Source organism: Sarcophilus harrisii, chromosome 2 (genome assembly GCF_902635505.1).
Source record: "Sarcophilus harrisii chromosome 2, mSarHar1.11, whole genome shotgun sequence".
NCBI lineage: Eukaryota > Metazoa > Chordata > Mammalia > Dasyuromorphia > Dasyuridae > Sarcophilus > Sarcophilus harrisii.
In genome coordinates, this window is record NC_045427.1 from 436,065,881 (window position 1) to 436,083,303 (window position 17,423).

The following is a 17,423-nucleotide window of genomic DNA, read 5'->3' on the forward strand; positions in this document are numbered from 1 at the left end:
TCATAGGAAAAGCCTTGTGCAGACTTTGAAGAGCTATATGCATATAAATTATTCATAGTTGTTTTTCCTTTCCCCTTCTACTTGGGTTCTTCTTATTGACTTAGTTTCCCTGAATATAAGACAAGATGGGCCAAAATGATAAGGAGATGGAGAAACAATTGGAAAAACACAGCTTGAAAAACATTGATTTTCAGTGATACTTGACAGAGAAGATAGACCAGGGCTTGAGAGAGATACCAGGGACCTGTCCTTAAGACTACTAAACAATTCATCTCATTTTTGGGTAGGGAAAGCCTCTTTCCCTAATGGAACACTGAGCTAGAAAATTGTTCATTGGAGCCACGGAGAAACAACATATCCCAAGATCTCTTGGGCCCTCAATTTATTCCATTCTTCCTCCACTAATAACAATGATTGCTCTCATCTATTTGCAAACCTTCAAGTTTACAAGATGTTTTCCCACATATTGTTCTCATTTGATCCTTGAAACAGGGAGAATAGTTTTTTTGAACCTCATTAGATGGAGATACAGAGCCCTGAAGTTTTAAGTGACTGACCCAGGTTAGTCGTAAAGGGTGGAACAAGAACCAGGGCCTTGGGTGTGCTTCTGCAGTAATCTCTCCATGACACTACCCTGCCCCTTAATCTTATCTTGCCTCACCCTCATTCACACAGCATTTCAAAAGATCAGATGCTTTAGAGGCAAAGTGGAACAAGTGGGAGTAACCTGGGAGAAGGAAAAAAGGCACTCCTGTTGGGATTCAAGCAATGGGGTCACATTAAGGTAGATTGGTAAGGGAGAGACTTGAATTTCAGTTACTCAGCAGGCAGGATATATGGTCTGGAAATAGAAATACGCCCCAGCTCCTGCCTATGTCTGTAGCCCCAAATTAGAGTAGCTGAGGGGATAAAGGCAGGAAGCTATAAGAGGTTACAACAGAGCTCAGTTTCCTCCCCTCTGGCTTTAGTTCCTTAGCCACAGTGAAGTAAAACCCAGAAAGAGGAAGCAGCAAAATACAAACCTGCACTTGAGAAGAAGATGTGGGGGCAGGGGGAAAATTCTGTGAGGATTTGATCAGCCTGCCAGGCAATTCCACATAGAATCATAGGATTTCAAGCAGAAGGGACTCTTAGTACACAGATGATTAAAGCAAGATTAAGGGAGTTAAATGACTTGCCCAGGATCATAAAGGACCTCAAGTAATGAAGTTAGGTTTGAACCAGCTTCTCTGAAATCCTCCAATTCTTATGTATTCATTCTCCATCCCAACTGAGTGACTTGAGGGCCTAATGTTTTGTAGAAGTGCACAAGAGTCCTGTGGCTAAAAATTCTAGGGTTGTCACAAAAAAAAAAAAAAAAAAAAAAAATCATACAAATATAAACTAGCCTTACTCATTTTCAATTCATAATTCCCAAAGCACTTTCACTAATGTTATTTTATCTTACTAAGTTCTAGGGACAACCTTACTAAGTTGTCTAGGGACAAGAGAGGGATGGGTGGATATTATTATCCCCATTTACATTCAAAGAAATGAAGTGACTGAGTTAGTAGCAAAGTTGATTTCCTGGATCATAATTCAATGTTTTTTCCATTAGCAGCTGGGTGGCTCAGGGGATAAGCACTAATCCAGAAGTCAGAAGATCTGAGTTCAAATTCATTCTCAAGTGACTTAATTACTGTATGCCTCAGTTTCCTCACCTGTAAAATGGGGACAAAAATGGTACCTACCTCTCAGGATTACCATATGGATCAAATGAGGTATTTGTAAAGCACTTTGCAATCCTTAAAGGGCTTTAGAAACAGTGGGCAGGCACACTGACTCCCTGCTTGGGAGCACTTTAGTGGTCACTAGTTGCCCACGTTTTGAGGAACAATACCCTTTCTGAGAACAGACATTGGGCGGGTCACTTTTCTCTCTGAAAAACCAGGGATGCTACCTCTGCTCACATCATGCACGGTCAGTTGCAGACACGGTTGTAATGCTCTTAATTCGGTACCTTAGCTCCAAGCCGCAGCTGGTCAATGGTGTTCTCAGCCTCTGCATATTTGGTGAGCAATTTGTGGTAATCCTCCTGTAGGGAAAAGCAGCACAGTTGGATATCTATTAGCATGGGCACCAAATGGAACAGTCACACGATGGGGTCCTGTCTTTTACATTCCCTTAGCATGATACTGAGTAATTACACAATAAACAGCAGACCAACGCCATGCTGATGGACACGAGCACTTCTCAATTCTTTAAGAATTCTGCTAGATCTGTGATTTCATTTACACAAAGAGCTTCCAGTAAGGAGCTCCAATCCGTGCAGACTCGTTTCCACTCTACAATTTATAGTCTCAGAGAGCTGAGTGGGGAATTGGGAGATGAAGTCACTGGCCCGCCATCACACAGACATAATATGAATCAGATACCGTACCTGAATCCAGGTGTTTCTGACACAAACAGCGGGTCTTTTTCCTTTTCAATTAAGAAATAATACTTTAATCATCCTCACCATTTGTTTTTCCTTTGTTATAAAAAGGATCCCATGGGACCAAATGGACACAAACCCAGATGGAAGTGATCACCCCCAGCCTTCAGAATGTGGCCTGTTTCAAGTCCCGATCATTAAGTGGCATATTAGTCATGGAAGGGACCCGAGGGGTGCCTTTCATTCCTGTGGGACCCCGAGACTCTGCTGGCCATGTAGTCGCCGCCCCCCCCCCCCAGGCCAGGGGTTACCTGCAGCTGCTGTACCAGCTCGGTTGCCTGCTGAGGGGTCTTGAATTCCTTGGGCACTTTGGCCAGTGGGTAGGAATGGAGAGAGGTTTTCTGAGAGGAGCTGTCCCCGCTGCTGAGCAGCACCTCACGCACGATCTCAGCGGGGGACTTGAAGACCAGGGGCCTCGTGGAGCCCTGCAGCAGCCTGGAGGGGCTCCTGCCCTTGGGGGGACGGTAGCTCTCTTCGTCTTTAGGGAACCGCACTTTGGGCTCCACTTTGGAGAAGTCAGGCAGTGGGTAGTTCAGCTGGCCCCTGCCATACCTGGAGACTTCGGACGAGGAGGAGTGGGCAGGCACGCTTTTCCCTTGCCGGGGAGTTCTGGCTTGGCTCGGCCTCTTTGGGGCGCTACTCTTTGGGGGACTGAAGGGGCAGAAGGAACCGCTGGACTGGGAACGAAGCAGGGCGGCGGACGCCTTCTTGGGCTTGGGGATCTGGTCTGAGGGCGGGGGTCCCCCCCATGGAAAAGAAGAGTTGGACTCTTCCCCCTCCGAAGTGCGGGAAGGACTCTGGGGCATGTGGGCGTCAGGGTCTGACAGGTCCTGAGAGGCTGCAGACCCTGTCTGGGTGACAGCTCTCAGGAAGTTACCAGGCAACTCCTCATAACAATCACCAGAGCTCGCTCTGCCATTAGCCCTTGGGGTGTGCGGCAGTCCCTCTGGGGGCAAAAGGCCTAGAAAGCTGCTCGGGGAGGATTCCGCCGGGGGCCTTCTCAGAGGGGTCTCGCCCACAGATGAAGCAGCCTCTGACTCTGAGGGATACTCCGAGCTGTCCCCAGACTGACCGGTGCTCTCAGGGGTGCTGTTGGCAGACTCCGGAGAACTGGGTCTTAGGTGACGCCCAAGGGAGGAATGGGTGGGGGACTCGGAGCCGTCCCCAGACTGGCCCACACTCTCAGACGTGCTGTCTGCCGATCCCAAGGAGCCTGGGCCATGTCCCGGAGGAGCCCCCGGGGGGTACAGACCGACCTCAGGTGGGCCTGAGAGCCTGTCCCCCTCCCGACCATAATGTGGCCCTTCCAGTGGGGCCTGAATCCCTCCCAGATCCGCAGGGCTGATGTAGTCAGAGCTGAAGCGGCGCTTGTGCACCCGCTGCGGGCAGTGCTTACTGGGGCCCTCGGGGCTCTGCAGTTCTAGGAGATCCCTGCTGGCTCTGCACAGTCCATCTTCAGCCATGACACGCCGGAGGTCTTGCTGAGAGGACCCATAAAGAGAACAGGTGGGACTTCCTTGGCTTTCTACAGCCTCCAGCTCCTTTTCATCATCTGGAATAACAGTAATGATACACATTATCGGAGTGCTTTAAGGCTTACAAAATGTTTCCTTTATAATGCTCTGTGAGATAAGGGCTCAGCAGAAGCATTATTATCCCCATCTTACAGATGGGGAAACTGAGTCTGAGAAAGAGGTTGCCGGTATTTCCCTGACTTATAAGCAAGCGGGATTAGAGTCAGGACATGAACAGAGATCCTATCACAAGTTCAGTGTCGCACCTAAACCACCTTGTTGCATCAACCCCGTTTCCTCCTCCAGAAAGTGAAGAGGGTAATGAGACAATTTCTCAGCATGTAATAGGATTCTCTTTCTCAGTGGCTATAGATCATTAGAAATAAAGGAGTTCTAAAGAACATTAATCCACCTCCACAGGCTAATCGTACACTATTTCAAAGTCCGATTCTTTTTGTGCAACAAAATAACTGTATGGACATATATACATATATTGTATTTAACATATACTCTAACATATTTAACATGTATGGGACTACCTGCCATCTAGGGGAGGGGTGGGGGGAAGGAGGGGAAAAGTTGGAACAAAAGGTTTTGCAATTGTCAATACTGAAAAATTACCCATGCATATATCTTGTAAATAAAAAGCTATAATTTAAAAAAAAGTAAATAAATTTAAAAAAAAAGAATATTAATCCAACCAAGTCCCTCATTTTGAAGAGAAGGAAAGTGGAACTCAAGAAAGAAGGGATTTGCCTACGGTTACACAAGCTAGCAGCATTGAGCTGGCCATATTTGGTATAGTGATGAAGGAGGCCCTGAAAGGGGGGAGGGTGGACAGGGAAGGTCACTTGTGCCCTTCATTTCAGTACTGTCCCTCTAGACTTGAGAGGGGTCATAAAACTTTTCTTGTCAGTCTCCTTTCATGAGAGACACAACGAAAAAGGAATGTTAATGCTTACAAGGATTCCCCACTTCAAATGAAAATATTTATTTACCTAATAACAATAATAGATTAAAAAAAACATGTTTTAAAGGAGCTTTAAAGAATAGGTTTTGATCAGCAGGGTTGTACAGAAACCAGTTTGTACTGACTTTCAAAAGCCGATTTTTAATATAAACACGGGCACCTGGGAAATCAGTAAATGCTACAAATCATTCATGACTTATTGTTTTTATTGATTTCTAGAATTAAGAAAGCGATGGAAAAAAAATGTTCATAATGCAAATGAAACTTAAAATTGTGTTGCACATATTTATTTTGAGGGGAAGAACCAACTATTAAACATTGACCAGTATACTTTTGCCAACACCTGAGGTAAATACTACAGATAATATATCTTCACAGGCTCGGAGAGATTATGTCATTTGTCTGGGTTCACACAGCTAGTGTTAGAGGAAGTTTCTAATCCCAAGTTGTCCTGATTCCAAGCCCATAGCTGACTCATTGAGGGATCTCTTAAACAATCCTTTGGTTAAATACCATTCCTACCTAGAATGGCATTTAGAACTGATGGCATTTGTCTTACAGAGTAGTCCCTAGCATAGCTTTTTCCTTGAATTGAAAAACCCCTCACTACCTAAAATAAAAAGACTATTTTCAACAGAGAACTTTTCACAAAGTTTTGAGACATAAGAACAAGAGATTTAAGATTTGGATAAGGATAGCACAGGGAGTAGACAGGAAAAGGAGCTGTGATTTCCCCTGGTAAAAGGAATTCTCAAGGTCCTTCCTTGAGTTTCCTTAACTCCTTCTACCAAGTCAAGCTGACACTTTTTTCTGCAATGTTACATAATTATCTAGAACACAAGAGATTAAGTGAGGGTCAAAAAACTTGTTTATATCAGACATGGAATTTGAATCTAGGTTTTTCTGGCTTCCAGGCTAGCTTTCTAATCACTACCCCACCCAGAATTATAAGTAAGGTAAATCTTGGACAAAGAAAAGGCACTCCTGGTTTACCCAGTAAGTGGTAAATTTAAAGATAAAGATAAAATTAAAAATGGTGTCCACTCAGCTCCACAAATATTTACTAATGTTTATTATTTATTAAGTAAATTAATAAATAACAAATTTAATAAACAATATTTATTAAATGTGCAGGCTACTGGTACCTATAAATAAGGCAATAGGAGCTAGAGAGACATTCAACATGCTCTCTTCTCCCTCAAATTGTTTAGTTGCTTCTGCAAGGGATGTAACACGTGGAGATAAGTAAACATAAGTAAAAAATGGAAGATAGCATGGCATAGTGGAGTAATAATGACCTGTACTACTTAAGAGTCATAAGGACTCACGTTCAAGCTCTACCATAGACACAGGCTGGCTGTATGATTAAGTGACTTAATCTCTCAATGTCCTAGGCACCAAGACTAATTTTAATTTTAAAACTATGAATTAGGGGGAAAAAAGAGTTGCTAGCTTATATTGTTAAAAAGAGCCCCTTATCTCAATGAAAATTCCAGGTCTGGACCAAAAACAAAAGTGATTTTGAAAGGGAAAGAGGGGGGACTAAAAAAGGCCTTGGAGAGGAGGTGGTCTTTTGAGCTGTGCTTATCCACCACCCAAGAGGTGGAATTATAATATGTTAGTACTAGAAGAGACTCAAGAATGTAGAATTATGAAACATCAGGCCTGGAACAGACCTTCAGAATCTTCTAGTCAAGTATATCCCCACCCAAAGCATGCCTTGGATAAATTCTCTACTGGAGACTCTCCCACCTTTCACAGCCACAAGGGAGTGACTGGAAGCAGCTTAGGAGACTAGGAACTTTTGAGAAGGTCATGAGTGGACATGGTAGGTAAGGGGAAGGAAAAGTAACATGTATTTTTAAAAATTTGGTGATTTTAAAAATTAAGGATTTTTGAGAGCAAAAAGTTTTGAGTATCCATACATCAAAATAACAGCTAACATTTATCTAACACTTTAAGGTGTACAAAGCACTTTACATGATCTCATCTGATGTTCACCACAATCCCGAGGTAGGTGTTATTATCTCCATTTTGTAGAAAAGTAAAAGTGTCTGGGAGAGGCTGAGTGACTTAGCCAGGAGCACACAGAATGTGACTGCGGTGCACATGGAACCTCGGGTGTTCCTGACTTCTCATCCTACTGTTTTCCCACTCAACCTCATGGATTTGTACCAATTCCTGAAATTGGAAGTTTAAGAAACCCTGGTGTGGTCCAAATTCCTCATTTTACAGGTGGGATAACAGGACTAGGGCAGGGAAAGCATCCATCCACTCATGATTCCAAAATGGCAGATCTAGCTCTTCCAACCTCCCAGACTCTTTTCCTTTCCAGCACACTTTTTAATAAAAAAAAAAAACAACCAAAAAACAAAATAGATGAGAAAAAGGAAAGAGGGTGAGTTGAGCATGAAAGGGAATGATGAGGGGAAGTAAATAAGGCCAAACAGTAGCCCAAAGGCTTCCCCTTCCCTGGGGGTCTGCCAGGTAGGCTCCCCCTCACATCATTCTTCCCTCCTGGGGCCAGGCTGAAATTGGTCAGAGGAGGCAGCTGCAAGTGTGGATCAGCTCCCAGCACTGACTTATCACTCTCTACTTGGAGCAGCTGGAGACACAGACTCCACTGTCACGGGCCATGACATCAGTCAGGAGTATTCAGTGGCCAAATGGCTTTTATTCCATGGATGGGCTGGAAGGCAGCGTTGGAGAGCTCCGGCAGGAATCCTAACTGATACAACTTGTGCTCCAAAGATCAGACTACTTAAGAGACAGAGCACTAGAACAAGAAGGGAGCTTAGAGACCAGCTAGAGCGGCAGTTCTCTGAAAGCCTCCCAAACTCTTTCACAGGCTCCTCAAGGTCAAAACTGCTTTTATTATAATAACATTTGAATTTCTATTTTGGTAACTTGATATATACACACACATACACACATATATGTATACATACACACATATATATAAAATCATATAAACAAAAGTTTTTGGGGAGAGGAGTTCTGATAATCTTTAAGAGTATAAAAGAGGGGCAACTAGTTGGCACAGTGGATAAAGCACTAGTTCTGGAGTCAATAGGATTGAGTTCAAATCCAGCCTGAAATATTTGACATTTACTAATTGTGTGGTCCTGGACAAGTCACCTAACCTGTCTCACCAAAAATGAATAAAAAAACCATAAAAAAAGGTCCTAAGACCAAAAAGTTTGAGAAGTGCTGGTCTAATCTAACTCCTTTACTTTACAGAGAGATATAAAGAGAATTCTCCTGAGAAGTAAGGTGACTTTTCCTATCTTACATGCTAAGTCTGTCTTAGAGCAGGGAGTCTGGGAGCTTGAATCCCATTTTTCTGGCTCCCAATCCAATGCTTTCACACTATTCCACAATGCTTCCAGATGTGCCTTTTAAAAGATTCAGTTTTGTCTTTAAGGAGGAAATCTCTAAGATATTTAGGACTAAAAAGGAGTGAGTGAAGAGAAAGACCTTGAGACACACAGTCTCCAGGGGAAAAAAGGTTAAGGCTGCAGCCAGGGTAGAGAGCTAAGATCATAGCTTCAGAGCCTGAAGGCATCTCAAAGGTTTCTTCATTTTACAGATGAGGAAACTGAGGGCCAGAGGCATAAATGAGCGTCAGAGTCAGGTGCTCTGCCTCCAAACCCAGCTCTCTTTCCCAGGCACACCCTGCCAGTGCTGGAGCTCGGCAGCTATATGTCATTTGGCCTTTGCGGGTCTCTGTAATGTTTAGCAGAGTCTGGCTCATAGCAAGTGCTTATAAATGCTTGCTGACAGTGAGCCTGGATTTCCTCCCAACCCCTTTAAGTCAGCCTGCCTGTAGTCCCAGTCACACACTAACTTCTCAGGCTCTGCAGCTCCCTGGAGACCCTTTCTCTCCAGAAGTAGTTCTGTACTGACCTTTCTCCACTACTTTAATTGTGAGCCCTGCCCAGCCTCCAAAGTATCCACAAAGTCGAATGAATTCAAAAGTTTGGAGAAAGTCTCGAGTCAAACTCTCCCTCCTAGAGGCAGTCAATGGCACAGAGCAATGGATCTGGAATCAGGAAGACCTGAATTCAAATCCAGCCTCAAACACCAACTGTGTGGCCCTGGATAAATCACTTAAGCCTGTTGGCTCCTATTTCCTCATCTGTTAAAATAAGTTGGAGGCAGAAATGGCAAATCACTCCAGTATCTTTGTCAAAAAACCCTCCAAAAGAGGGTCACAAAGAATCAGACAAAGCTGACATGACTGAACTACAACATTTAGCTATGTAAATGCAAATTCCCTTCCTTTTTCCCTAATAGGAGAGCAGCAGAGAACAGTGGCCCCAGTGGACCTGAGTTCAAGTCAAAGTTCTGCTTCTTATTAGCTGTTTAATACTGGTAAAGGACTGGGATGGGATATTCTCTAAGATTCTTTCTGACTCTAAACCCTATAGTTCTTGATCTGTTTTATACAAATCTTTGGCTATAAAATGTGAATACTGACTCTATTTAACTCACAAAGGTAAACAGCCCACGATGGTGGTATACTCCCACCACCAGTCCCCAGAGTATCAAACTGGCCCAGTTTCTTAGTATAGGTGTGCCTCTGATTGGAGCACCCACTTTGTGAAGATTTAGGTGTGGCACTTCTCTCCCCATGCAAAAAAAAGCATTAAATGGAGGGGCCCCAGGAAGCCAGCTGGAGAGTAAGGTTCTTTGGGTTTTTTCAATGTGGTTTCTCAGTTACCATTTACCCAATCACAAGGCCCAAGTGTGTAAAAAGGGGAACTTCCTGTTACTTGGGATGAGTCACCATGGACAGAAATCTCACTTTGACTACAGGGAGGAGAGCATCAGTCATCTGTGGTTACCCTTTCATAGACCAACAGAGTCCTCTAAGTCCCCAGGTCCTACATTTGTTCCAAGACACTGTTCTGGCCTGTTTTCATCCTTGACACCATGGACATATGGCCCTGGCAGATTATGGTGAAATGATGGAGCTTCTATTATTATCTGGGATAGCTTCATCTTCTCTAGCTATCTTTAAAGGTCGTACTCAGGTCTCTCATGGAGGGGGAGAAATTTTTTTCTTTTATAATCTTATTCTTCATACTTCCTAGAGTATAATAATCTTATGTGTGTATATATATATACATCTGTATATACTTATAATATTGGATATTCAGAATCATTTTCAGAGGAATTTCACACCTATTATCTCATTTGATCTTCACACCTTTGAGGAAGCCAGTCCAAGGCTCAAAACTGGGCTATGACCTTGAGGAGCTATGAGACTTTGGACAAGTTCATTCACTCCTCTGTTCTGCCATTTCTCATCTATAAAATGAGAGGGTTGAACAATATGATTCTTAAGTTCCTATCTAGCTCTAAAACGTTGAAAAAGGGTTATGGGGGGGGGAAATATAAGTTAGAAAATTAAAGCGACTGTCCAAAGTCATACAGTAAGTGGTGACTCCTAATTACTGAATCTTCTTCAGTCACATCAGCTGGTACCTGAGTTATTTCGACTCCCAGAGGACATAAAATAGAGATGCCACCTGATAATACTCTTACAAGTCATCCACTGCCCTATGACGGACACACAGTCATCTCTTCATGAGAGATACCAACACTTAGAGGCCATACTCTATTCATTTCAAGACTTAATGGTTTTATGAGACCAAATAAGCACCCAAGAAATGCTGGACTTTCTCCCAAATCCCATGAGCTTCTCATGGAGTAAATCTGAGTCCAACACCACTGTGCCCAATCTCATGGGATCACCAACCCAAACATATTCACCACTCCCATCAATCCCCATTATCAGCTCCATTCTAACAATTAAGTCAAAGCGTTTTCACTTGAGAAGGGAAGAAATGGCTCTGCCCACTTCTCCTCTCCCTTGGATTCCGGGACTTAAATCTCCAGAAGCCCAAACAGACTCAGAACGGAAACCTAGGATTCAATCTCAAGCAGTCTCAAGCCATGACCCTCTCATTGACAAGGGGCTGAGTCGGATGAGCTGCAGTCTCTGCCTCTTGGGTCAGAGCTCAGATTAGCCACGGCTCTGCTAAGAGTTAGCTTCTCCTCGCCCCACCCACTGGCCCACCCTCCCAGCCGGGACCCTGAGGTCTCATGACTACAGCCCCGCTGGCTGCATCCCCGGAGCTGAACTGCCTCCTTTCTGGATGCTGATGTAACCCCTAGAAATTCACAGCGCCTTACCCATTCCTTCCCTCAGCCCCCCCACCAGTGCATACACTGAAGGGGAGAAGGAGGGGCAGCACATGGAGACAAGGATTCCTATATCCATCACCCAACTGCTGTATATGTCCTCTGTACAGCCTTCCTCCAGAGATCCGCTTCTCCCTCTGTCCTTTAGGGAACTCTGACCCCAAAGGGCTGCAGCCCTCAGCTCCCCGGACCCCTCTGTGCTCACCACTTTCTGCCCAGGACAGTCCCGAGGACTCCCCAGTCGGGTCCCGCTCTCAGGAGACTTCGGCTCGTCTTTGTTCTAACTTGCTCTGCCTCCCTCCCTCCATCTCTCCCGGGTTCCCTGGCACACTTCCAGGTCGTTCTGTCAGCAAAGCAAAGGAGCCCTCACAGACCCACATCTCTGCCCCTCAACCCCTTCCCCGCCCCCTGCCTTTTCTTCACAAGCTGAGCAGGAAGCAGGCAGATTTCCTACAAGTTTTCGTCAGAGAACGAGAAGGGTGTCTGTGTGTACGGAGCGAGCAACTTAACAGATCTTAACCCCTTAGAGACCTTGTATGGGTCTCTCACCGGCTGGGGAAAGAACCACAGCATTATAGCACATTGGATCTGAAAGGGACCTTAGAACGCTAGAATGTTAGAACACAAAACTCAGAATGTTGGAACTGGAAAGGCCCTTAGAAACCAATCTAGTTCAAACCCCTCATTTTACAGAAAAAGAGAGGGGAGAAGTGACTTTGCTCAGGGCTGCATATCAAGTGGGCAGAAGGTAGTTCAATGGTAGGAGAAAGACTGAAATTTGGAGTCAGAAATTTGGCTTCCCATTCTGGCTCGGCTACTTAACTACCTGTATGACCTTAAACAAGGCCCCTTCCCCCTCTAGGTGAGTCTCCCATTCCCTTCTTGTAAACTGATGAATTCAGATTCAGTGATGGCTAGAGCAGAGTTCAGGTTACTGTTATCCTCTCTGTAAGAACCTCGAAGCAGCCATCGTGCTGAGATGCATCCCTGTGGGATCTCTGTTATACAGAACTAATAATATACAATTCAGAGAAGTAGCAGGATATAGGGGACAGAAAGCAGACCTTACCTGGGTTCAAACACCAGCTGTATAGTCCTGGACAAATCACTTAAGTTTTGGATACCCTAGAAGTAGCAGGTGAATTGATAATATACACAGAAGGAGAGAACGAGTTCCCCAACAAGGTTGAAATCATAGGTCCCTATTTATACAAACATTTTTATTGTGGTTGCAAAGAACCGGAAATTGAGAACACGCCAATCAATTGAGGAATAGCCGAATAAGTTGTGGTCTATGATTGTGACAAGAGTATTGTGCTATAAGAAATGATGAGCAGAATAGTTTCAGAAGACCTGTAGGAACTGATATAGCGTGAATTGAGAATATTGTACACAATAATAGCAATATTGTAAGGATGATCAACAGTGAAAGACTTATTTTCTCTGATGCTAATCACCTCCAAGGGAGAAACCGGTGAACTCTGAGTGCAGATGGAAGCATACTTTTTTTTAACTTTATTTTTCTTCAGAGAGTGGGGGTATGTTTTCTTTTGCAACATGGCTATTATGTAAATATGCTTTAAATGATTTCATGGGTATAATTAATATCATATTGCTTGCTGTTTAAAGGGATGGGGAAGGGCAGCAAGGAGGGAAAATTTGGAGCTCAAAAATTTTTTAAATGAATGCTAAATTTTTTTGCACATAATTGGAAAATATTGAATGAAACAAACAAAAAAAATTAAAAAAGGAATCCTAGGACCTGATTTTTTAAAACAAAAACAAAAATTATAATTCCACCCATTATTCCTCATCCCCAACTCTATTCTATGGCTATAAAGGGACTCCACTTTAAAGCTTTAATTTAGAGCTCCTGTGGCCTTTTAATTAAAAACATTCAGGAGTCTTCTAGTCAAAGGGCTGAAATGAGGGGGAGTAGGAGGGGGGGATGGAGAAAAAGAAGAAAAAACTTCCTTTATCTCTCCATTGGGATCATATAGGTACTTTTCTGAAAGAAAAGATGACTCTTTTTGCAGCTTCCTTGCCCCTTGGTTTCTGTACCACAGCTACACATTTTCCAGGTATTTTAGCTATGCTGAGTCAAGAATGATGGCATTCAGCGCCCTGAGTTGTAGTCTATAGATTTATATCCATGTGTGAATTGTCTTCTCTCCTCCATTATCAATTTTTGTTTCACCTATCCATCTCTCCTACATTGTCTCCCTTCAAAAAGCCAAAGGACCAGAGATCTAAGGCTGGGAAGGGACCTTGGAGGACATCTCTTCCAAACTCTTTATTTTACAGATAATAAAACTGAGGCCCAGGGAGGGAAAGTAATTGGCCTAAGTTCACACAGTCAATAAGTGCTAAAGGTAGGATTTGAACCTTCGGTCCAGAGCCTCAGAAACTCTTTAACTCTGTGAGTCAAGGCAAGCTGCTTAATGTTTCCTCATCTATAAAATGGAGATAATAATAGCACCTACTTTCCAGGGTTGTTGTTGAAGATCGAGTGATAATAGTGATTGTAAAACACTTAGCCAAAGTGCTTACCACATAGTAAACGATATATAAATGTAAGGTATTATTAATCTTATTACTATTCCTACCTCCATGAAAATATGTATAGTATGTAGAAAATCTGTTTTAAATTTCAGAAAAATCTGAAAAGACTTGTGTGAACTGATGCAAAGTAAATTGAGTAGAACCATGCAATTATACACAGCATCAGCAATATTGTGCAATGATCAACTATAAATGACTCTGCTCTTCTCAGCCATACAATGATCCAAGACAAGTCGAAAGACTCATAATAAAAAATGCTATTCACATCCAGATAAAGAACTGATGGACTTGGAATGTAGATCAAAGCATATTTTTAAAAATTTACTTTATTCTTTCTCTTGTTTTCTCCTTTCTGTTTCCTCTTTTAAAATTGTGGCTAATATGGAAATATATTTTACATGGTAGTATATGTGTATATTTTACATGGATGCCTACCATCTTCAGAAAAGGAGAGAAAGGGAAAAAATTAGGAATTCAAAATCTTATAAAAATGAATGCTAAAATTTTTCTTGACATGTAAGTAGAGAAAAAATACTATTTAATTAAAAAAAGAATGTTGCAAAAGAAAGAAAAGGAGACAGGAAGGCCAAAGCTTTAATCCCATATTTGACACTGAGCTATTCTTCTCTTCTACCTTCCTACCAGAGAAATATTTACATGACCCCGGGTATATAGGTATATAAAATACATAGACAAATCAAACATTTACTGGTAATAAATCATCATTTCAAAACCCTCACATTCAGTTACAAGACCCTATATGAAGTTGTGAACCACACTTTAAGAAGCTGGGCTCTAGCTAACATGTTGGTCGGGGGTGTTTCTATACTGGAGATTACCCAGATGAATAATATCACCAATCTGGATCAAAAAGATAAAGAAATATTTACAACATAGTAATTTCACTTTTTTATTGTTGTTTGCTTGCATTTTGGTTTCTTTCTCTTTTTTCCCTTTTTGATCTTATTTTTCTTGTGCAACATGATAATTGTGGAAATATATATAGAAGAATTACACATGTATAACATATTTTGGATTAGGAAGAGGGTGGGGGAGAGAAAAAAATTTGGAGCACAAGGTTTTGCAATGGTAAATGCTGAAAACTATGCATATGTTTTAAAAATAAAAAGCTTTTTAAAAAAACCCCAGGAAAAGAAAGAAAGAGAAATTCCATTTGAAATAACTATGGATAGTATAAAATACTTGTGAATTTACCTGCCAAGACATATAGGAACTATATCAATACAGTTACAAAACACTTTTTCACATATATAAAGACAGAATGGATAATAATTGGAGAAATATTAATTGCTTTAGGTAGGCTAAGACAATATAATAAAACAAAAATGCTACTTAAAAGGAAAGAAAGGAAGGAAAGAAGAGAGAAAGAGAGAAAATAAAGAGAGCAAAAGAAGGAGATGAGAAAGAGAGAAAGAAACAAAGAAAAAAGAGAAAGACAAAAGGAAGGAAGGAAGGGAGAGAAAGAAAGGAGAGAGAAGAAAGAAAATAGAAGGAAAGAAGGAAGAAAGAAAATAGAAGGAAAGAAGGAAGGAAGAAAAGAAAAGAAAAGAAAAGAAGGAAGGAAGGAAGGAAGGAAGGAAGGAAGGAAGGAAGGAAGGAAGGAAGGAAGGAAGGAAGAAAAAGAAATATTTGTCCTATCTCTGTCACAAGGTTTGTGTGAGGGGAATGTTCTGCAAATCTTACCTTTTACAGAAATGTGAATTGTCATTGTTATTGTGGTTGGGGCATGGGGGATGGTTTTATTCCAGAAAGCCTGGCTCCTGCCTGCCACTCAGGTATAATGCAGCAGAGCAAGGCCAGAGGAGCAGTAAGTCCACCATTGCCCAATAGAGTCCTTTCCCCCTCTTCCCCAGCCCAACGGTGGGGTTTCCTCTGGCACTAATGATCTTCAGCTTCCCTCCCATGACTTGGGCACTGCTGGGGCTATTGTGTTCTGGGCATATCATGGCCTGACATTTCCATGAGGAGGTGATTAAAGAAAGCAGAGTTCTGCAATTAGTGATACAAGGATTACAATTGTGAAGCCCTCGCAGCCATTCAAAGTCTCTGAATGAACGGGAGACCGTCTGGAGGGGATGGGGGAGGCTGCTAGGCCCGAGGATACAGCTGCCTTCCAAAGGACTGCCAGGACCAGTTAGAATGTCTGGTTATTGGGAAATGGCAACTGGCTTTACAAGCTGAGCCCCCCAGCCCATGTTCTGGTCTAGCTGTTTCATTTACCTTGGCTGTCTGAAGTACTAAAAGTGCAGGGACTTCTCTTGCAGAGGTTTCCTCAGGCCTCTAACCCACTTCCTCTTTGCCTCAGCAGTATCACCAGTTTAGCATCTAGGAAATAAGTGTGGGTAGGGAACATGCTCAGCCTCAGCAAGATGCTTCTTTCTGATATCAGTTTACCCTGATCCCAGGTAGTATGATTTAGTGGAGGACGCACTGGACCCAGAGTTAAGAGGGACCTGGCTTCAAGTCACTGTCCAGACAATGATTACCATTGAAATCCACGGTGAGTGAGTTAACCTCTGAGACTCTCTGTTTTTCAGACCTACTACTAAACTACTTTTACTACTCAAAACATACATAGACTCTGATACATAGCTTTTTTGATCAATAAATTAAGATGCCCTTGTAGGCAAGCTCAAAGATTTTATCACAAAATTGATCTCACCCACTCCTCCATTGATCAATCTTGCTTCCATTAATGGGTACTAATGCTGCCCCATCTTCAACCTACTCTTTTTCCCACTTTCTAGATCTCAAGGATAAAATAAAAATGTCTGACATCCCATCCAAGAAAGAACAGACAAGAGACTTCTTTTTTTATGACTTCTAAGCTCACTATCCAATTTCCTTCACAAGAAACCTGAATTTTTTAGGACTAGTCTAATTTGCCAAAGCTGAATTAATCTTCTCTTCTATATAAGACCTTGCATTTGGACAGTGTTTTATTTTAATAAATGACTTCGCTAAAGTTATTTTCTCTTCCAAGGATAATCCTGTCCTGCTTGTTCATTTTAGAGATGAATTAAGTTATCTTCCAGTTCTGACATCCTTTGACTTCCATGACCTTGATTGTCTCACTAGGTTTCAAAGCTCTTATAGGGTCTGAGAGTTGCAAAGGACCTCAGAAGGAATTCAATCTAAATCACACCTGAACTGAAGAAATCCCTTCCATGAGACCCCCCAACAGGTGTTCATCCAGTTACTACTGAGAAAATTGAGACTTTTATCTGTGAAATGAGAGGTAGAAGGCTCTGTTGAGTGTTTGCCAAGGTCGCCTGGAAAGCCATTGGTAGCCAAGGATCCACCTACTGCTTGTGGGACCAGCTTTGGGTCCATCAAGCCAAGGTATTTCTTGATCCCATGTAGGGGAGCAAGGATGTGAAATATATCAACATCTCTCTCAATTCTGGAAAAAGATGGTAATTCAGCCATGTTAATTCTATTTGCTTGATCATTCGGTGGGTGTTTCCCTCAGAGAAACAGCTATCTTTTCCCTTCATGGTGCTAGACACAAAGGGACCTGTCAGCCAGATATATTCTTGCTTTGGTTCTGTGCCCTAGCCCCTCCCTCTGCACATGTCCTGGATGCTGATGAATAGTTTCTTTTATCTCCCAATATTGGGCTGGTCTCTGGCAGGAGTCCAGGTGGCTGCACTAAGCAACACTGCTAAAGATG

The 17,423-nt window shown here is 42.5% G+C and overlaps 1 protein-coding gene and 1 long non-coding RNA gene across 2 annotated transcripts in view; one reads left to right on the top strand and one right to left on the bottom strand.

The window, feature by feature from the left end:
* The window catches only part of AKNA (AT-hook transcription factor), a 67,667-nt gene that overhangs the window by 44,298 nt on the left and 5,946 nt on the right, over positions 1 to 17,423 (bottom strand). Inside the window, 2 exon segments of the mRNA XM_031949323.1 lie at positions 2,000 to 2,074; positions 2,725 to 4,025. Of these exon segments, the coding sequence (XP_031805183.1) occupies positions 2,000 to 2,074; positions 2,725 to 4,025 (1,376 nt within the window).
* On the top strand, positions 15,320 to 16,730 carry LOC116421726. The gene is made up of 3 exons (XR_004232222.1): positions 15,320 to 15,400; positions 16,156 to 16,250; positions 16,498 to 16,730. It is a non-coding gene; the product is annotated as an uncharacterized LOC116421726 (long non-coding RNA).